We start from the raw sequence: 23,012 nt of genomic DNA on the forward strand, positions 1-23,012 counted from the left end.
AGGTACCTTTTTTCATTTTAAAATTATTTTAAAACCGTTTTATTGAGGTATGATGGGCATACCACAAGCGGTACCTATTTAACGTATATGCACCTTGATGGGTTTGGACGTAAGTATGTGTTGGCGAAACCATCCCCACACGTTTTGGATATCCCGTGCCTTCAGAGAAACTAGGTAAAGGTCTCTCTTAAGTGCTAACAAATACATCTTTCAGAAATCCTTATAAAGATGTTTATCCAAATGAATCTGAAGCTCATTGTGTGAGTATGTATTTAGGAGTCGTTTTACAGGGTGGGATGTTGCTTCCGGAGACCACAACAGCACTCTGGAACCATTAGAGCCTTCTGTGTAAATCCTGCTTAGTGCTTGGATCCCTGACATGATAAAGTGTAGCATGTCAGTTGGGCTTCTGTGCACGAATCCTACAGGTTCAGAGTCAGGGGCCGAGAGCCCCCTAGAAATAAGTGTTGGTGGGTTTACTACGAGGAGAATTATGTGGATCTTGCATATCTATGTGTCTATATTTATTCTCTACATTTATCTATCTGTGTATCTGTATTTCTTTTCTCTCTCTCTCCCTCTCTCCTTGGGGAAGTTATGCCTTTTACTTAATTTTTAAATGTTTTGTAAAGTCTATTTATTTTGAGAGAGAGAGCAGGGAAGGAGCAGAGAGAAGGAAAGCCAGAATCCCAAGCAGGCTCTGCACTGTCAACATAGAGCCCCACGCGGGGCTCGAACTCACAAACTGTGAGATCATGCTCTGAGCTGAGATCAGGAGTCAGACATTTAACTGATTGAGCCACCCAGGCTCCCTGCCTCTTAGTTTAAATAATTGACTAGCTCTATTTACATGAGAGAATGGATGTATACATTTCACCCTTTGCAGACCAAACCTTTATGTTACTTGATGCACTGAAGGAAAGAAACAGTACACGTTACAAAAAGAAGGGCATTCTTTTACCACTTCATAAAATCGTGAAAATAATATAGCCCCAGATAATTATGCTCACAGAGCCTTTCCATATTGCCAGACTGATAACAGAATGTTTAAAGCAACAAAACGCGCCTCCTTATACCATCTGAACCTGAAAATACATTTCTGGCAAAATCCAAGTTTTACATTTTGATAACAGGTCTCTAGCAGTAAAGAGCTTACGTCTGAAATGCTGATACAGTCTTATTTGTGATGGTATGAATGGGCTATTGTGTTAGGGAATTAAATAAAAATTGCTGTGTTCATAGGATTCCGTTTATATTTTAAACCTCTTTGCACTTAATGTTACATCGAGAGATTAAATATCACTGTTTTCAACAGCTCTGATGGATACAGATATCGTTTTCAACTCTGTTTGGAGATTTGAAAAATATTCTTTAGTCTTATTATTTATTTATATTCATGCCACACCCCATTCGCTAGAAAATAGAATTTGAGTCCTGGGAATTGGATTCTATTCCCTTTAATTCACATTTTAACCTACTCACACTCGTGACATCTGTTCTTGAAAAGTGAGCTATGAAATCTCAACATGCTGTAAAAATGTGTCAAGGTGGTTTTCTTGGAAACTTTTCCTTCTCCTCTCTCACAAATGCCAGTTCAGTAAACAACACCCACTAGTGACCGGGCGGCCAAAGGTTCGTCGTGGTCTCCCTTCGCTGTTAGTCTTGATGAGAATCAACCCCGTTTCCCAGAATTCTCAAGTTAGCTTGACTCTGTGCTTTATTTTCTGAGGGAAGCAGCCAGACTACATGTAGCACGAAACCTGTCACAGTTCACATTTGGTCCGGGTGAAACTACTCTTTTAATTCGTGACACTAGCATTCTTTACAAATCCCATCTGAGTTTTAAGCACACCACCGGGATTCTTGATCTGTCTGCATATTAACATAAAACAATCTGTTTTCTTTCAGTTTGGAAACAACAATAACTACATGAACATGGCTGAGGCCAACAGTGCTTTCTTTGCAGCCAGTGAGGTAGGTGTCTGTCTTCATGTGTCCATTCACGTTTCGTGTGTTATTTGGATCATTTAAAAGGCTGGAAGGGAAAAGCAGAGTATCAAATTTATCTCTCTTATGTGGTGCAAGGTAACGACTTTGGAGGAGAAAAACCTTTTGGAAAAGAAAATGACCTGACAAGACTGTCACTTATCCGGAGGCTGTTAGGAACGTTAGTAATTCACACACATCTCTTGATGAAAAGAAATGTACATGCCAACAAAAGTAAATATGTAAGACAGCACATAAAATCTGTCTCTCCAAATTGGCATCTAAGCAAATAAGTGGTTATTTTGAAAACTAGGGGGTGGAAGAGACTTTTAATAGAAAGTATTTCAATTCCACAAAGCTCTGGGGATAATTTCATTAAGTTGCCATGGTTTGGGAAATGATGTGGGGGAATATAGTATTATAGTTTCTTGGGTCTTCAGTGGGAGTGATGTGAAGGGAGTGTTTCGTTTTCTTGTTAGGTCCCCATGGACCATTACAGTACCTGGCACATAGTAGGTGTTCAATCAATACAGAGAGATGGAATGAGTGAAAGGCCATGCTCCAGGACTTGGTCATAGCAGGGAAGACTGGATGATGGCTCTGGGTTTGTCTACAGCTTTACTGGTACAAATGGAAAAAAAAAACAAAAAAACAAAAAAAACCATCTTCTTGTTGCTGTTTTTACTGCATTCCCTATTCACTGACCTAGGGCTGCTGTCTGAGCTCATTGGCCTGCCCTTCCAGAAAAACCTCCATCTTGATTAGATCAAGAAAACGGTTTCCTCACAAGTGGAAAACGATGAGATCTAAGATGCTAGAACAAGAACAAGCAGGTGAAATTGGTCCAAATGGAACATTCCCTCTTGTGGTCCCCGTAATAAAAAGTCTTCATTTTCCAAGTACGTTCACATACAGGAAACCGAACTAGCCTGACCCCAGAGGATGGAAATCATAATGGCTTTGTAAATGATCTTGGTACAGGGAAGCAAGTGGTATGAAAGAAATGAAGTTTGCAAAATTATTAGAGAAAAATGGGGAAGCGAGGATTAAGGGTATTTCCTAGATTAATCATTTCTGCAGTGGCCATCATCTGTCTAACCAAGAAGACCGCCTACATAAGGGATATTGTCTGGCACTAGCTGCTGTGTTGTTTGTGATAATGAACACAAACCCCATCTGTAAGGACAACATGATGTTTCATTCTGTAGGATTTTTTCCCTACATTTGAATCAAACATTGATGAAAGCTCTACTGCCAGCAGCTGTTCAGAGACAATTTAATTCCAGCTGTGATAATTCACCGTGTCAGACATTGGCTGTTATATGTTGATACAACAGTTCTCCAGATTTGCATTTTTATCAAAAGGAACAAATGTTTTGAACATTTCAGTACAGATGGTATTTAACCATGTACATACTATTTTAACATGTTCAAGGTAAACACTGAAAAGCCAGTATCCGTAAAAAGTAATCACTATACACTCCGAACGACTAACCTGATAGCGGTCAGATGGCGGCGTCACAAAAGTCAGTGTCTTTTTTGTTGGTACTGGTGCCAGACGTGGTTATTTTTATAATCTCGGATTTTTCCGGTGTTTGGGGTCACTCTTTTCTCTAAGGAATGCTTAACTTTACCTCTCTTTTAAAAGTGGTTTAACATTTTAGCATTTTCTTGGTGATTTACTATAATGTCACTTTATTAGGTTATGCTACAGCAATATACTCAATTCTAACTTAAAATTAATTTGTTTTTGAAAAAATTATACCATAGGGACACATTATTCGTAAGACACCTCTCTGTTCCTTAACGAAAATAAAAGTGAAAGCCTCCTTAATTTTGACCGCCTAGCATAAGACGTGCTTTATGTTAGAGTTTTTAAGAGCTAATCTTACGCCACAATTTCACTGTACATCTTGAACAAAAAATAAAGCCCAAGTAAATGTTAATGCGCCACATTACAGCATGTGCCTAATTTCCCGATCATTGCGTTAAAAGTAAATTTATTTGGTTTTTTAACATTTTAATGAGTGCAAACTAATTCAGGAAGACTTTAGGTTTGAATGCTGTGAAGTCGAAATTGTGCCTGAAACCAATTCCCTTCACATAGATATTGCCCTGTAGATAACGCCACAGGGACTGGGATACTCTGAGTTGGAAATTCACACATTTGCTTTATGTTTTCTGTCTGTGTCATGATTACCCTGACCATTTTTAAAGTACTTTAAATATTTATTGAAATAATATTTCAAGTGTTAATTACAGTGGTAATGAAAACAGCCAAATGCCACATATCAAGAATGAGTGTTTATCCGTATTGTTAATGTGATATGTTAGATTTCATTAAGCAGTAATGGGGTAGCAAATGAGTCACAAATTACAGTTGCATCTGTTACTAGACCACATTAGTGCCAAAATAACGGCAAATGCAGCCATAGGGTTACGTTCATTAGCCAACCACGTTTGTGGCCAATCCATCCCTTTGTGTTTGGGAACTCGGGGTACCGCAGTAAGAAATTGACGTCTTTTGGGGGGTCAGTATTAGAATAAATATGTCAGGGAATCTAATACTTCATTCTAGCTTTCAGACATGTTTTTGTGCTATAATGTTTTTGCATATGTCGAATCTGCTGAGAACCTCAAGATGTTCACCTGTCCCACCGTAGACTCCCATAGCTTGTGACCTCTTTATTTCTGGTGAGATACAATTAACAGTGGACAGGTTCTATATGCACAGAATGTTTTTTTTTTTTTTCCTTCAGTTTGTTTCTATTTTCTCTCAAGTGGTTATTATGTATCATCATTGATAGTTCGAAGAATGATGGTTTTCCATTCTTAATTCTCTTAACCGATTACAGCAGATCCAAATTAACTTGCACCAGTTAATTCTTCAAAAAATGGTACTAATAATGAACTATAGCTTTGATCCTCTGAGCTAGAAAGAATATCTGACCCCTTCACCCTACCCAAAAGAATATCCTAGACCTTGACTACTGCCCCCCGCCCCCCCACCAATCTAAGTTCTATTTTAAGAAAGGTGGTTGGTGTAATAGAACATGGAAGCCCTCATTTACATCAAAAGGCCCCGTTTTAAAACACTGTCTTTAAGGATCTAAGGTCCTTATTTACTTAGGTCTTGAGAGATAACACTTGCTTAAGTAAATGAGCCAGTACAGTTAGTACATGTATATCAGTGTATCTCTGTGCTCATTCTATAGATAGTCTTCCAGACTTGAAGACTCCTAAAAATGTTCTGATAGATACACATTAAAATCATCATAAAAGCGAATAAGTCCCCCTTATTATTTTAACTCTCCTTTTTATTTTATTTAAAATAAAAGCACTGGGACCTTTTAATATATGCTCTGATAATCCTTACGTAAAATTTTGTATTCTGAACTGTAACAATTTCCATAGAAGCGTTCTCGGCACTTGGGAATATACCCATAAGGAACTTTAAAAAGCAAACCACCAATTTCATATTACTTGTTTTATATGTTGTGGCAGAAAGTAAACATGTGTAATGTTCACTCCTGGATTAATGTTGTGTGTGTGCACCACAAAATCGTCAGCATTTTATGAAGCATGTGGATAATGTAAGCGGTTTGAGCTGTTTCGCTAACATATCAATAAAGTGGCAATTTGTTATATAGCCAAATCTAATGTCTCTGATGCTCCAACTAACAACAAAGACAGATGTTGCTAATTAAGTACGCATTAAAAAACTGTTAATACTGATACTCCATTAAAACCATATGATAATGAGACTTAAATCTTTAATCAGAATGATCAGCAAAACTTTATATATGGAAATCTGTGTTTAAGATGTTTTCATTTGAGAAATAAATATTTGGCCTAGCTATGCCGTGTTTTCATGCAAAATCTTTCTTCTTCCCTCCAAGGAGAAATAAGATATCGGAATAGAATATGAAGATGTCTGTGTTTTGTTTCCTTTTAGCAGACATTCCATACGCCAAGCCTCGGGGATGAGGAGTTTGAAATCCCCCCTATCACGCCTCCTCCAGAATCAGACCCTGCCCTGGGCATGCCCGATGTTCTTCTACCCTTTCAAGGCCTCAGCGATCCGTTGCCTTCCCAGGGAAGTGAATTCACACCCCAGTTTCCCCCTCAAAGCCTGGATCTTCCTTCCATAACAATCTCAAGAAATCTCGTGGAACAAGATGGCGTGCTTCATAGCAGTGGGTTGCATATGGTAGGCACTACATTTATTGCTTGAAAGTGTTTTTTTTTTTTTAATCATTGCACTTCTCATGGTAAAGACCAGGAGTCTATGTTCTGAAACGTGCTCCGCCTATCTTCTGATGGACGTGAGGACTGTTCTTCCTAGTGCCATTTCAGTGCAGGGACAAGAGGGTTATGGGTTGGTTCATGATCACCTAAAGGAGGATGACCCAGCAAGATCCTTCCGATTTGAAATGATTTTCAACAAGTCTGATTCGTTGGCTTGGAATTAGCCAATCTTCCCTTGGCTTTGGTTTACCACAGAGATGTCCTCGAGTTAGAAGTTTGCCCAGGAGAGATTTGAGAAATGGAGGCCCTTATCTGGTGCCGAGGTCTTTTGCATTTGTTGGATTGTGACATGATGTTTATTATGGTACATGTTCTGTTCCTACCTCAAATGAAATCTCAAACTGTGATACGGAGAAAGGGAAGAAGAATAATTTCTTATCACCAGCAGAGGAAAACATAGAGTGAGTTATTGTGTGAAATATACCTAATTGTGTTATTTATTGTCATAAACACGGAATAAGGCACTCCAGAGAGCCAAGATCACTAATGCAATAATTTTGGTTCCATTTTTCTTAGTGTGCAATTATAGTCAGCAATCACCAGAGTAAATCTGCTTAAGTATTTTAAACTCTTCTGCTGGGATTTTTTTTTTTTTCCCCATCATAGTGTATAATACATTTGTGTCGATCTAGGTGAGGTACTAAGCAGACATTTTAAAACAAGATTAATAGTTTATAGGGCTTTTTTTTTTTTAACCGTGATAAAATGAAACAGATGTGTTGGTATAACAAAAAACAAATCCTATTGCTTGTTTACATATTTCTCTGCACATTAGGACCACGCCAATGATGTTTATTGGTTTCATTGTTAATTCCCCAGATAACAACAGATGATTGCAAAGTATGTAGTAGATTAGCGGTGTGAAGATTCAGCGTGCTCTCTGAAATGTAAGATTGCTTTCCCAAATAGGATTGACGCAACATAATTTTCTTTTGCCTGTGATCTCTTGTGTTTGAGCTGAACATCGGGTTTTTAGTTTTCCTTTTTTGTCAGAAAAGAAGCAGCAAGCAGTCAGGAAGTGGTCATTAAGTATTCATAAATGTTCCTCACCCTCACGAATAATTGTTTCCTGTGGACTTCCTTACGTTTTTGTCCCTTTGACACTGGAATGGGGGGTTCTTGTCCTCTGTTCCTCTACAGTCAGGCTTACAGTGCGGTGCCTGGAAAGTCATAAAAATAAAAAAGGGTGTTTAGTCACCAAGGGAGTTTACCAGGGCTCACCATTATTCATAGATGCTCAGCAAGGCCGATGGAAGTTGCAGTAATAGTTAAAAGACCATATAATGCGTGCTAAAATGTGTATTTTATTAAATTGGTAAATATTTATTAATAATATAAGAATCTGCCTTTGAATTAAACATCTGATGAATTACCTTGCCTTAAAGCTATAAAACTGTTATTGCTGCTATAAAAAAGTGTAAAGGAGGCATTTTGACTATGAAATTTCATTTCATGGTCAATTGAATTTACTATATTGGAAAGAACTAAAGATGGAATCATAAAATAATTATGATATTCACATACACTTAAAGAACAATGCTTTCACGGACTGGCCTTGGGAGAGAGGACTCAATTTTTAATGCTTCTTTTGTAATGTATTGCTAATCACTAAAGCAGTTGAATTATTTCATTGATTTTTAAGGGTATAAGTACTTTAGCTAAGTGCATGCTGTTGTCATGGTATTTACATGGACCTCATCACATTTATTGGTGCCTTTCTGAAGTTTCGCTGAACCTGAGTGATATTTATTTTGGCTTGAAACAAACTAATCTTGTTGAAAATTCTAGTAGAATTTCACCTTGAAGAAATGTCATGGGATTTTAAATCACAAATGTTGGAAAAAATAAAATGTACTTGGACAGAATTATGATGAATACAACGTGTCGTTGGCTTTGTTCTATGTACTACCTGACATGTTCACCTATAAACTTGAATTCAGAATCGCCAGAGGCATGGTTAAAAATAGGCTATGTCAAGGTTCTTCTATATCTCCCTCCGGGTACCGAGTTGGCTGGCTACATCATAATACTCCACAGCAGCTCCTCAGAGATTTCCCTTCGGAAGGTCACCAGAAAAATAATAAATAATACTTTATACATCATGCATTCGGCTTCCCAGTGTGCAGTGGATATTTCATACCTTATGCAAGTAAGAAGTTTTATTATCCAAATGAATATGGCTGTCTGTTAAGGTTTGCTGTGGTGAATTAAGACTCTCATAGAAGAAGAAAAGCCAGCTTGTTTATGTTGTATCGAACCAGCTTTTCTTCAGAGCTTCATTGGTTTTCCTTTAGAAAGACTGACAGTTTTGTCACATTACTGATTAGCTGCATTTTTGTTGGCAACAAGCACGACGTGTTTATCTTCCTTAAATTTATGCCATCATATTTAAAAACAGAAAGCAGGAACAAAAAGGAGGGATTAAAAAGAGCCCAATGATTAGCATTCACATTTCAAAATATGCAAATAATGCCCTCGTAGTCAGAAGCAAATTGTTGAAAAATTGAATGTCGATGCGTTTGTGAGTTCAAAGAACAACCTTGATTTGCTTGTGGCGGATGTGTATATTTTCAAACAGGATGTGGTCGGCAAGTCAAAGCCAGCAGTGTATTTTGGTTAGAAAAATCTTTACCTCTAAGCATTATTGTCAGTTCAGATGATCATCTGGAAATTATTTTAATCTACAAAAGATTGCAATTCTAAAAATCTACAACGTGCGCTCCAAAGGGTTGGCTGTTTTTTTTTTTTTTTTAACACCTCTCTATAATCTGCCCAGCCTGCTGAGTAGCATTGACATCAGTAGTACATCAATTTCAGAAAGTGGATTATTTTTACTAGACAGCTATTGTGACATATTGGGTCAGTCATAAATGAAAGATATTCATGCAAGCATGCAATACTTGTAATGAAGTCTCACTCTGACCTTCTGTATGATTGATTCTGTAATTTAGTTTTCTCAGGCAGTGCCTGAAATGAAATGAAATCATGTTGAACAAGTTTTGAATACCCACAGTGCACCAGGAGAAGAAAAATCTGCAGCCCTAGAGGCTTGAGAGAGAGCAGCTGAACGATTTATCTCTGTGCTATTATAGCCTTTGCCAGCGTTCAACATTTCTTTTTTTTTTTTTTTTTTTTTTCTTATTTGGCTTAAGTACTTAATTCTGCAGGTAGCTGTAAATGGGAAAATAAAATGCTGTTCAGATTTAAAATGACAGGACAGGAGTATGTGCAGGGGACTGATAAAATATCTTGAATAGAACTGACCTTTCATGTAGCTGAAAGTTACTGGGGGATTCATCCTCATAATTACCATATAGATTATTTTTATTTCTTTCCTGCAATGAAACATTTCAGAGAGCAGTAGTGCTGATTGAATGAAAATTGAACTTGTTAACATTCTTTTCAGCTTAGCCTGTTGTACATAACAGAAGGTTAGCTTTGATGAATTTCAGAATTCTCTTTGATATCCAAGAAACAGACAGTAAAATAATTGTCTCTGGTCTGATATTTTGTATGCCCCCCAAAAGAGAATTTATAAAACACACTGATAATTCACATACTTTTTCTTCATACATTATATTTCATGTTTAGAGGACTGACATTTTCAGTTTGATATTGCTTTGGATTTCATTGTGATACCACATGTTTATAGAAAACGCTACTCTGGTCGCTCTGGTAATATCAAACGTAGCGTGAGGGACCAGAAGAGGATGGAAGTAAGGGAGGTGTATTTGAGTACGGGAGTCTCTGTACCTAGTAAGGAAAAAGAAAAAGAGAGATAAACGTCCTATGGAAGAAACGCATGCCCAGAAGAAAATTAAAAGCTTTTAAAATATTCATAAGACTCTGAGGTCACCCTCTATACACAGATGCCACTTTTGACCAGAGAAATGGGAATATAGCAAAATAGCACATCTAAAATTACCAGGCTTATTTTCCAAGTTTTACTTTTTCACACCGTCATTTGTTGTGGCTCCAGTTTCGAAGGTGAATTATTTTTGTTTTTACGAAATGACTTTCATGCCGTTTTTATACTTTAAAAAAATCTTACATTTAGAGAAATAGACTTTCAATTAATACATTGTTTTAGCAATGTTGCCTAATGTGTTACAGATAAAACAGTTATTTCATGGGTCATTAATGTGTTTAATGCGTGGAACGTTCTATTAAAACAAGCCCTTATTATTGTTATGAACATGCTCATTGCCATTGTCAATAGGGTCTGCAGAGCTGCATTCCACAGGATTGCCTTGTAGCCACTGGAGGGACCAACAGTCTCTCATACAAATTGAATGATGACTTCGTTTAGATTTATTTTTGATCAAGTGATGGTCAAAAAGCATTCTTATTCTAAGTTAACACTGGAAAAGGCACAGCTTACCTAAGCAAAACACTCGCTTTGAGTGGAACTAATTCAAGTCCAGATTGTATAATTGAAACGGTGTGAACCTTTAACAGATATTTGCTTAGACCTACTAAGTGCCATATATTCTTAACCGTTAGAGACGAGACTGATTACGCTATTTATAAAGTTGTTTTCTTGGCTACCAGTGTCTGTTCCATGTAATACAAAAACCACAGAGTCTGATGACTATTTTACAGATGTTTGTCATCCAAAGTCACTTTCTAAAAAAATTTTTTTAATGTTTTTATTTATTTTTGAGAGAGAGAGAGAGAGAGAGAGACCGAACACAAGCAGGGGAGGAGCAGAGAGAGAGGGAGCCACAGACTCTGAAGCAGGCTCCAGGCTCTGAGCTGTCAGCACAGAGCCCGATGCAGGGCTTGAACCCACAAACCGTGAGATCATGAGCTGAGCCGAAGTCAGTGCTTAACCGAATAGGCCACCCAGGCAGGTGCCCCCAAAGTCACTTTTAATTTAGCTGTTACTACACCTTGGCAATTGTCTGCCAAAAATGCACAGGCCGCAGACATTTTTTATGGGCTGCCTTTCTTTGTTGAGCAAATAGCCTTGTACCATACACCGCTTAAAATAAATATTCTTTGTTCTTCTTGGCCTGTAAATACTCACTGACCCTGAACGTACGAGTGCTGTCTTTAAGGTCAAGTTAACGTTAGGCTCATCTATTAAAAGAGGAGCGTGTTCCAAACTTTTCCGCTAAACCTGCTTAGCTTGTGTGCAGTATGACACATGGTCACGTGTTTGATTTATAACATGCAAGAAAAAGCATCGTTAGAAAGTTATACTGTGATTTATTTCTCCCTATCTTGGTTTTAGCATGTCTAATCTATAGCTACCAACTATACTGTGGTATTGCCAGTAACTCCCAGTGGGTCAGGGACAGTAGAGACACCATTTTCCATCCCTCAGATTCCCGAATAAAACTGGCTTGAGGACTCCAGTGTTTTTTCAGAGGGATGGGTGTTACTTTCCATGCCACTGCCCCATCCTTTCATTCATGGCACCTGTCGCCCTTTGACACGGTTTCCGTTGCTTGTTCACATCCTGTCCCCTCCTCTTGCCTGTGTGAAGTGGGCAGAACAGGGTCTGGGCTGGAATACAATTCCAGGCTCTCAGTAAATATTTTATTCGTCGAATATATATGCACGAATGAGAGAACGACAAAGGAATACGTATTTGCTGTGAAGAGAATACCTTGACCACTAAATAAAAAAGTGGAGGAGGGGGGTTTGAAGTTCCAAACAGCTGTGAACACGGAATCCCCCTTTAAACTTTCCATTTAGACCCGAATAAGATAAGCAGGGAGCTGACTCCTTGGTAAAAACAAAGGAGTTACAGGGTATATCGCTGAAATACCATTAAGTGTTTTATGGTAAACTCTTGGAAATTTTGTTTTGCTAAGAAACTATTAATTAGCTCTCGGGAAGACTGTGTTTCACAAAACACTCATGTGTAGGTATGTTTGATTACAACCCTGAGAGTAGCTATTAAGTAAAAATTATCTATTTTGGTGAAGTTCAAGTTTGTGGTATTGAAGGTCTGTAATTATCATTGGTATGCATTTGTCACACCTGTGTTTGTTTCAGGGTTCACTGGGGTTCGGAATATACTAGCTTTGCAGGGCAGCTGCCTGCTGTTCACTTGGAAACAAAGTTTTAACATTGCAGTAGACGTAACTTAAGTAATGGAGCATAAAATTACCGGGCCTGAATTTCATATTTGTACTTCTCTGATCTTTATTAATATGAAGCAGTTTTTATTACTGATAATTGTTTAATTGCTCCGTTTCTCAAGAAATATTGATTGGAAAAAAACACCACAGTGAAAAATGTGATTTAGTCACACTCGCTAATATATTTGGGTTATTTGCTTCTTAATTAGATGCTATCCTCTCTTATGAAAACCTAACATTGGATGGTTACAGAGGATATTTATTTGCATGGAAGGTGCGTATCAGATGTTTCAAGGTCCTTTATGATAAATAAAATCAACCCAGACAGAAGTCAGCACCACTGTCGTGAGTAAAAGGAAATAAAACAGAGTAATAATGTGTGGTTTTAAAAATAAGGAATCAGTTTGAAAGCCTCTATCTTCCATTTGCACAAGAAACCAAAACCCAACGCTAGAGGATGTGTAATTACATAGTACTGAGCGGGCAGCAAGAGATAGTATAATAAATACCAGGGGTGAGAGGGAAAAGAGTCCCTGTTCAGGCACCAAGATGTCATAGAGGCCCAGACCCTTGCTCCAGACCTGATAGAATGAGTGAAGACAGATTTTAGTATGTAGAGGAGGGAGAGTTTTGTTGGCTGAGAAAGTCTGAACAAACTGCTCATTTCCCACCCCCACACCCCCGCCCAGAATCCCCACATATCTTTGTATGAAGTATGGCGGGGGGTAATATCCCGTTGTGATTCATACAGGGAGGACATTTTTCACCTTGCCAGCCTCCTTCAATCTTGATTAAGTCTAGGAGAAAGTCTCGGTTTGGGACTAATAAGTCTTTCACCCCTCTTTTATCTTTCTAAATAAGAGAAAGCAAGGCTCACAGCCTTAGGCAGGCCCCATACCTTGACCGTAAAGGTGTTGTTTCCTTTCCTTGGTATTTATTTGGCAGTCCATTGATGCGGGTGTTCCCGGTTTTTAATTTATGCTAGTGATCCAAAGTTTCCTTTTTATTTAACCTAAAACTATTCAGATTTTAACAGTTCACTCAAATGGTTAATGTTCGGTAATAGACTAGATTTCAGGCAATTTAAGAAAATGAGGGACCACCACCAGAAATCTCCGTTCCTTGGTTTCCTGTTAAAAAAAAAAAAAAAAAAAAAAAAAAAAAGACAAGACAAAGAGGCTCTTTTATCAGGTGGAGAGAGGAGCCAGTCTCAGCTGAGCACTCCCCACACCAAGACCTACACAGGCCATGAAGGCTTCGTTGAACTGTACTTCTAGGCAAATAGAAGACCCTGCACGTCCTATTATTTTGTGAAGTCCATGGCCTGTCCATTCAGAAAGAATTGGGTACTCTTCAAAATGTAGGAAATGTAGGTTAAAGTGTTAGGATATATATTTATATTTGTGTTATAAATATAACACAATTGTCCCCCACTGATTTCAATGGGTTGCCCATGAAGTGCAATCAGTTACTACTATTGGAATAAATAATCCCCCTAGATAGATACAAAGCCTTTAAATTTATCACGACATCCTTCTACACTATGAATAAAATCCAGACTTCCTAGGATCGACTACAAGACTTGTCACGTTTGGCCATTCCTTGCCTCTACAGCTTCAATGCCAGTCTTGCTTTTCCTGGCCCAGTAGTAACACTGGCCCCTCCTTTCCTTCCTCATGCACCAGGCCTTTGCACATATTCTGCTCTGCCTTCGATGCTCTTCCCTCTTTTCTAGCTGAGTAGCTTCTATTCTCCCCTTATACCTCAGCCCTAGTGGGTCACCTCCTCAGGAAGCCTTCCCTGATTACCCCCACCCTTTGCACCATCTGGCTCGTTGCCACCTCCCCAGTCCACTGAATGTCACTCTTCACCCTGCCTACCCTGCTCCCATCTGTACTGGCATCCTTTCCATTTCTCAAGCAAGCGAAGCTCTCTCCAAACCTCAGACTTTGCACATGCTGTTCCCTCTGCCTGGAACATGATTCCTGTACCCTTCTTTCCTGGCTAGCTCCTCATGCTCCAGGTATCTGCTCAGATGTCCTCACCAAGAAGCCTTTCGTACTGACCCATCAAACGTAAACCCTATTCTTGTGCCAACTTTTTTTCTTTAACCTACTTATTTTCCTCACAGTATTTATCGCAGTTTGTGTCTTGTTTATGCAAATGTTTTCTATTCTTACCAGCAAAACATAGGCTGCGGACACTCCCTCCACACCCAAGATGATGTTTTCCATTATATTTGTCTAATGAAGCAGTTCTCAAATGAGCGGGATTTTGCCCACCAGGGGACATTCGCCAATGTCTAGAGACATTTTGGCTGTCACAACCAGATTGGGGAGTGGAGGCTCCTGACACCTAGTGTGCAGAAGCCAGAGATGCTTCTAAGTCGTCTACAATGCACGGGAGACCCCTCCCCCAACAAAGAATCATCCAGACCGCAGTGTCACTCCTGCCGAGGTTGGGAAACTCTTATCTAATAACATCAGAGGACAGAGTGAGACGAAGAAGAGAGAATGAGTTTTTCCCAAAGGATGAACTGTTTTAGGAAATGATACACGTGAACCCTGCAATTGTGAAAGCTACCAGCCTTCCGTTCTTATGTGGGATATAATCGTGGCAATCTCTTATAACCCGCTAGTTGCTTTGCCTTTCAGTGATCGTTGGTAAGGCTTTAGGACTTAATTTTAGGGGCACCTGGGTAGCTCAGTCGGTTAAGCGTCTGACTCTTGATTTCAGCTCAGGTCATGATCTCACGGTCCATGAGTTCAAGCCCCACCTGGGGCTCTGCGCAGACAGTGTGGAGCCTGGCTGGGATTCTCTCTCCCTCCCTCTGCCTCTCCCCTACTTGCTTCCTCTCGCTCTCAAAATAAGTTAAAAAAAAAATCTTGTAAAGACTTAATTTTAGTAAGTGAGAGGTAATGATTTTCAAAAATGCATTAATTTCTTAGGGCTGTATCTGTGGTTATACATTTCTTTATTGTGTCGTGACTACTGGGAGAAATTGCGAGCTATTTTTGAGGAGTATATATGAATTATTCTTGCCTACACTTTGTCAGAGTATATTTATTAGTCCATTCTAAATCATGTTTAATTTGGGTAATGCTTAAAAGAATCACGTGCTAGCTTTCTAGTTTTCAAGGATTTGAGCATTGGTATATTGGTTTCTCTGGCCTGGCACATAGCAGGTGCTTAATAAATACCTTTAAACTGAACTGACATCTTTCTTTTTTTAAGTGGGAGTCCTAAGATCAAAGGAAGTATCTTTCAAAGGGTACCTTTTTTTTATGGAAAATGATTGGAGCTGCTAAGAATCAACAAGTTCCCCAAGGCAGTTGTTAATAATTGGTGGCCCTAAAGGAACTTGAATTTCTAAAGAGACACTTTCACTACTAATCTTCTTGTTCTGTAATAATCATGCATAGAAAGTTATTATGGCATAATTGTGGACCATGGCAAATGCTAGCACATTTTGATGCATCAGTTATGTGGTTCAGGGGTTACTGGAAAATATGTTAGAGGACCTTGGTGCATTGTCCTATGGGAGATAAGAAAAATGGCACCAGCATGTTTGGGGGTCTGAAGGCTATGTGGATGGCTCGAAGTTTTGGCAAGGCCTGGGCCCCACCACCAGTATGTTTCAGGAGTAGTTTTCTCTCTGTCCCCAAGGTAGAAATTTCTTGTTATTTCTCTCTCTCCCTCTCTCTTTCTTAAGTGAAATGTTACGAGCACTCTCAATTTATAAAATAAATGAATATAGACTGCTTTCATTAAAAGGGGGGTGATGGCAGTAGAGAGCCTGGGGCCCCATTCATTTCTTTCTGTCAACACATGTCGCCACTGTTGGGCCATGGCTCCCGAGAGCGCTGTTTTCCCATCAAGCTAGCTCAGTGACACTGCAGGTGGAATTTAGAAAGAGCTGATGAAGCCAAGAAAACTTACTTCTTGGCCTTCTGTTTGACCAGGAGCTCCATTTGAAAGGCAGTAGGTGTGGGATAAGTCAATCAAATACCTGTATGTGCTGAATTTCATAGGCATTGGAGCAAAGCAAGTTCTCTGTTAATGAGAAAGTTGTGTAAATCAGATCATCATATTTCATGGTCACGCCAGTTAGCTGATTTATTATTTTACAGTCAGAATTGAGATACGCAATTTAAATGTAATCTGGAAGTTCCTTGTAAATACTTAAAACATCTAGATTTAAATAAGTCTGAAAGGACTATTAAAGTGCACTCTGAAAGACCTATATGGAGAGTAGAATTAAAAATAAGATTGCTTGGGTGCCAGGGTAGCTCAGTTGGTTAAGTGTCCAATTCTTGATTTCAGCTCAGGTCATGATCTCACAGTTTGTGGGAATGAGTTCTATGTTGGGCTCTGGACTGACTGTACCTCTGGAGCCTCCTTGGGATTCTGTCTCTCCCTCTCTCTGCCCCTACCCTGCTCACGCTGTCTCTCAAAATAAAAAAATAAACTTGAAAAAAAAGAATAAGATGGGGCATCTATCTGGGTGGCTCAGTCGGTTAAGTGTCTGACTTTTGGTTTTGGCTCAGGTCATGACCTCGTGGTTTGTGGGTTCGAGCCCCACGTGGGGCTCCACGCTGACAGTGCGAAATCTCTCTCTAGCCCCCCTCTCTGCCCCTCCCCTACTCATGTGTGTTCTGTCTTTCAAAATAAATAATAAACTTTAAAAAAAGTTACAAATCAATCAATAAATAAAAATTTTTTAAATGAAAAGAGTAAGATCACTCAGTTGTCACTAGCTGGAGGGTAGAAGCGACCTAAGCAAGCAATGGTGGAAATTGAGAAGAGCATGGGAGAGCAGGTAGACAGCTCAAATTTTTTAGGAGGAATGGCTAAATGAGTGGTAGGATGCCAATCAATAAAAACAAATTAGGACACACCGACACTGTAAAATCCACTTTTGTGATACACATCTGCAGAGGGACACCTGCCAGTAAGTGGAATGTAATATTTCAGGGACAGCGGAAGAGGGTGTCGGTATTGTCAGTGAGACCAGGAGGAGTGGGATTGTTCTGGTACATGTGACACGTTTCTCCAGGATTCCCCAGCAGTTTAGGAACTCAGAAAGTATTAAGAAATGGGAAGCTTATACATTTAAGATGAAACCCTAGCACTTAGTTCTACTGTTTAAACTACTCGTAGATCTTTTTAGCTTTTCCTCACTAGTGTGTTTTTTTCATTCATTTTGTTTTGTGTTTTTATAAATGGAAACGTTTAAGATGCTCTTCTCTTCACCCTTCCAGTTCTTTCTCTTATAATGTGACCATTGTTAAAAGTTTAGATACTTCTTAAAAAAAAAAAAGAGGGGACTATACACTATAATTATTTTACAACTTGCTTTTTCAATTTTTTTTTTAATTTTTTTTGTTAACATTTATTCATCTTTGAGAGACAGAGAGAAAGAGAGAGAGAGAGAGAGAGTGGGTGGAGGAGGAGCAGAGAGAGAGGGAGACACAGAATCTGAAGCAGGCTCCAGGCTCTGAGCTGTCAGCACAGAGCCCGATGCGGGACCCGAACTCACTGGCTGCGAGATCATGACCTGAGCCAAAGTCGGAAGTCGGATGCTTAACTGACTGAGCCACCCAGGCACCCCATCTTTTTCAATTTCTGTATCTTGGATATCCCTCTAGGTCAGTGGTTCTCAGATGGGAGAATTTTGCCCCTCGATAGATAATGTCTGGAGGTATTTTTGATGGTCATGACTGGTCAGGAGAAGGAGAAGTTGCTTCTGGTATCTAGAAGAGGCCAGGGTTGCTATAAACATCCTACAGTGCAAAGGACAGCCCCACAACAAAGAATTATCTGCTCCAAAATGTCAATAGAGCCAAGATTGGAAACCCCATTCTAAGTCAATACACATAAATCTAATTCATTATTTTACAAAGCTTCGTAATACTTATAGGATGCTGGATCATCGTTCATTCAACTAGTTTCCTATTGATATTTGCGGCTTCTTATTTAGTGATGTTTATATATTTGATATTTAGAAACGAAACGCTCCTATTTGGGTATTTACAACTCATTTGTTTCTTCAAAGAGCAAAAGTAAGTCTTCTCAGAGGAACAGTTAAGAATTCATAGGCTTCTGTATAAAATTAGATTCCGGGTCACTGTGAGTCGAGAGAAATTTGGTTTTGGTAAAAATCACAGACTCACACTAAATGACAAGTCTTCAAGTAAGTTGTTTAAAAGCAGGTCTTCATTTTTTGATTCTTCAAAATTAAAAAAAAGAAACAGCAGCAACAACCCTAAAGCCTTTTAAATGACTGCCTACAACAGAAGGGCTGCTCTTGAAGTCACTGCAGTAACTTTCAGAGAAGCTACTTCTGATGATCTCTGCTTCCTCCTCATATGTATTTTTAAAAATCCATTAGTATCTTAAATCATGGCGGGTTGAACGAAAAAGGTTTCAGGAGAAGAAAGTGATATCCAGTCCTAGAGATGTTGAATGACTTCCAGATGCCATTGACAATGGAATTCAGACTGGGAATGGCCCTCTGGTTAACCACAGAGGGTTTTATAGAAAGGGTGCCCTGAAGCAAACAGATGTTGGTTCTGTGCCTCCCTAAGCCCCTCCTCTCTGCTTGTCAAATGCATTCCTGGAAGGGTCAAGTGAAGACCAGATTCTCCCACCCTTATAGAGCTGGGTCTACGGGAATGATACCAGAAGTACGTGTGAGAATGTTGGAAGACCCACTGGTAAGCTGGGAAGGAGTAAAACCCCTGCTTCAACCCTTTCCTTCTTGCCTGTTTCCTCAATAAGAAGCCTGAGTTGGACGTTTATCCTTCTTTGCCAATAGGCTTTTACTATTATTTTTTAAAGCCATTTAGTGACAGTTCTAGAGTGAAATAGACTAGGCTGGATGATTTGGTCTTAGTGCTTTTGACCCTTCAACTTTGAGGCAAGGGTCCTTCTAGTTAATGAATGAATAGGGACCATCATCCCGGAATAGGTCAGACCTGTCTAAGGCACTGCTAACATTTTCAGCTTGTTGACATTTGGGAAAACGGAGAGCTCACCTTCTCGTTGTCTGTTGCCTTTTTAGGACCAGAGCCACACGCAAGTGCCCCAGTACCGTCAGGATCACTCCTTGATCATGAGGTCCATTGTCCACATGACTGATGCTGCTCGCTCTGGGATCATGCCTCCCACTCAGCTCACCACCATCAACCAGTCTCAGCTCAGCGCCCAGTTGGGGTTAAATCTGGGAGGCGCCAATATGCCTCACACGTCTCCTTCACCTCCAGCGAGCAAATCAGCGACACCCTCCCCTTCCAGCTCCATCAATGAAGAGGATGCTGATGAATCCAACAGAGTAAGTTGACTGCCTTAGCGTGTCACGTACCCAAGAATTTCGAATCACCTCATGCTGTGTCTTTGAATTTCATTCATGGTAGTTCCTGCCTTCTCTTCGTGGATTTGGCTAGCATTTAACTTTATGATGGTTTGATTTCCCCCCCTTTTACTTATTCATTTTTGTGTGTGTGAAAAGTGTATTCTGCTGGAAGTTGGAAGATCTGGCTTCTCCGACTGATTGTAAGGCATCGGACATGTCACTTAACTCATGTAGGCATGATTTTCCCGGTCTGCAGAAGGGAAGGCTTATACTGGATTCCCCAGGAATTCTATACTAAAGTGCTCTGGTTCTAAGTTAATGTCCATGTGGATGAGTTTCATCCAGTTAGTTGGCTGAGCCGCTGTCACATTGGGGAACCTTGCACCTGGGATGATGTTTATCACTTAGTAAGTTCTAATTGTTGCACATCTCTGCTTTTGTCGTGGAGAGTGATGCTCAAATATGCATGGGTTGAAATAAAAACTTAGTTGCAGGTGGGACTTTTATGAATGCCTAGAAAGGTATTCTGTTTCATTAAAGTTACTTGTCCAAGATACACAATTACTCATTCTTTATTCATTATGTGTTGTATACCTACTCTGTGCTTTGCCTTGTGCTTGGTTCTGGTGACATAAAGATTTATAAGAGAATTACTACCTCTGGGGCTCCCCACTGGGGACGAAAAGCAATGCTTAAAACTAGCTCCAGATGTGATTAGTGGTATAATTGATGTATCTGGTGTGCTAAGATTGTAATCGATTCTGCTTGGGAGAGTGATTTGAGGAAGACTTTATTGAGAAGGTGATATTTGAATTAGGTCTAAGAGGATACATAAAAGTTTGTGAGGCAGAAGAGAGAGGCCAGCATTCTGGTCGAAGGAGCAATGGAAGTACATGTCAATTTATGAGTGTCGTGAACAGTTTGATATGGGGAGGAAAGACATAGGAATTGAAGAAAGCAGTAGCTGAAATGTGGAAGCCTTTCTCCTGCAGGTCGTTGAGAGCTGATTAATGATTTGCATAGAGGAATAGCAGAAGCAACTTTATGCTTTAGAAAGATGGCTTTGGCTGTATACAGAATGCGTTACAAAGGGAGGGACGGGAGGAAAGGAAACTAATCAGAAGATCTTTTTGTCATGAAGTGTTTCCTTTTAGCAAAGGAAGGAATGGACAGGAGGTACCAGATCCGTGAGACACATAAGAGGGAGAATCATAAAGTTTTGGTGATCCACTGGGGTTTGAAGGAATAAAAGATAAATGGGGTTTTAATATGAGAGTTAGCATGGATATTGGCAAATGAGAGAATCAGCCCAGAGAAAGAAGAATGTTACTTTTTCTCCCATGGAAAAGATGAGAGTTTGGCATGGTGTGGGTTGAATTTGATGCACCCACATTTGAGCTAGAACTCAGTTCATTGGAGGGAGAACGACCGATTTGGGGACCATCACACGTAGATAGGAAGACGTGGAAGTAATCAGGATTTCTGAGAGTGCATAAGGAGCCCTGAGCATCATTTATTTTTATTTTTAAGTAGCAAATGGAAAAAGAAGAGCTAGAGAAGGTAGAGAGTGATGAAGGAAGAGGGAAGCGAGGTTAGAATCTATTGCAGGGATTTAAAGGAGGGTTTGATCTGTCCTGACATCTTAGCACCCCACTGGATATGTTAGCACCCTACTGGACAGAGATTGGGTGAATGGATGACCAGTCTCTGCTCACACTCAAAAGAACTTTCGTAAGGTGAAGTGAGAAACAGGGATGTGAATAAGGCACGGCTAGGTTACAACTGGCCATAACACAATTCAGATGGATTCCTTTCATTTCACTCACATTTCCACTGATCTGATACTCACTTTTGTACCACACTGAAATTGTCATGGCTAAGGAGAACCTTATCTGTGACTCCTAGCTTACTCCATTTTAAGCAAGAGTCTAGGTTTCGTGTAAAGGCAAGGAATACAATTTGTCCTCCTTTAAGCAACTGAGCCGAGAAAGAAAGATTAAAATTATCATTGATTGTGTCTCTTTTGAGAAAAACTATTTCCCCACCTTTCCCAACCCTCTTCAGTCAATCACATGCAGGTTCCTGTAGGAGAATTAATTCTAAGATTTTATTTAAACTGCAAGATTCTGCATTTCAGGTTTATTCTTAAAAGGTAATGATGTTTAGGGCACGTCATGGTTATCCAAGGAAGATATCAAAGGTTGTCAACATTTGAATGCTACTTTACAGGAAGGGAGATTGAGCTCTTTGGGAAAGGTTGCCCTGGAAATCACTTTCACCTTGCCACTGGTCAGGGCATTATTGCTGCAAACAGTGCCAAATTTTCTTCCAAGAAACGAATATAGTTGTTGGACTCAATTAGAAAAATCTGTGGTATGTGTATGTATTTTTTTCCTTGGGGCCAAAGCAGTATTTTTTCACTGAAGGAAAACTTGGCTCCCACTGAAGCTCTAACCGAAAGGCATCTGACAGCCTTACAATAAGTTCAGATTCATTAACTAGAATTAAACAAGTTGCATTGATTCTGAGAATTTAAAAAAGAAAAAAGATTATTGAAAATTATTGCATTCATTGTGGGAGTTATGAAAGATGGCATTTTGGAGAAGAGGTGAGATGTGGCTTACCAGCCTCTGAAGTGGGTAACTACTTGTATGAAGTATGGATGTTGTTACCACTCAAGTAGCGTGTGTAATAGCCCTGCCGAGAAGTGGACTTGTGATACCCCAACACATTGAGGGTCCAGAGCGCTCAGAAACAAGGCACTAATCAGTTTCCTCCCTGAGAATTTCAGTAATTGGATTACGTTCCAAATGACTGTCATGCAGAAAGTAATGATACTCTTGGAAAATTTGAATTTAGGATTCAAGACTCAAGGCCATTAAAAACCAATCTGTCAGCAACTTGAGTCTATCTCTGTTGATCTTCCCCACGACTGGCTTTTAAAACTGGTCTTGTCAAACATTTCAGCATTCTTGATGAAGTTAACGGCAAAATGATCTTCAGTATAGTCCTGTTATAATCTAGGGGGATAAAACAAGGCTGATGTATCTTTTCTCCTGCTTCTCTGATAAGGGTATTTTACGATCACTGACGTTAGATAATGGTAGTAGCAGGTGACTCTGGAGCTCATTGGTATATCAATGTAGGGAGCTATACCCATGTCATGTCTGTGGTTTTGATCTCAGAGAGTTTGTATGATAAGTATGTGTAAAGTATTTACTGTCTCTATGGCAGTATTCTTCTGGGCAGAGTTAGTCACCATATATCATAAC

At 39.5% G+C, this 23,012-nt stretch overlaps 1 protein-coding gene across 1 annotated transcript in view; it reads left to right on the forward strand.

Annotated features, from left to right (window-relative positions):
- TOX3 (TOX high mobility group box family member 3) overlaps positions 1-23,012 on the forward strand; it is a 106,379-nt gene that overhangs the window by 75,816 nt on the left and 7,551 nt on the right. Inside the window, exons 2-4 of the mRNA XM_030299442.1 lie at positions 1,909-1,974; positions 5,942-6,196; positions 19,450-19,719. Of these exons, the coding sequence (XP_030155302.1) occupies positions 1,909-1,974; positions 5,942-6,196; positions 19,450-19,719 (591 nt within the window). The remainder of the gene's footprint in view (positions 1-1,908; positions 1,975-5,941; positions 6,197-19,449; positions 19,720-23,012) is intronic.

This window comes from Lynx canadensis, chromosome E2 (genome assembly GCF_007474595.2).
Source record: "Lynx canadensis isolate LIC74 chromosome E2, mLynCan4.pri.v2, whole genome shotgun sequence".
In the NCBI taxonomy this organism is placed as follows: domain Eukaryota; kingdom Metazoa; phylum Chordata; class Mammalia; order Carnivora; family Felidae; genus Lynx; species Lynx canadensis.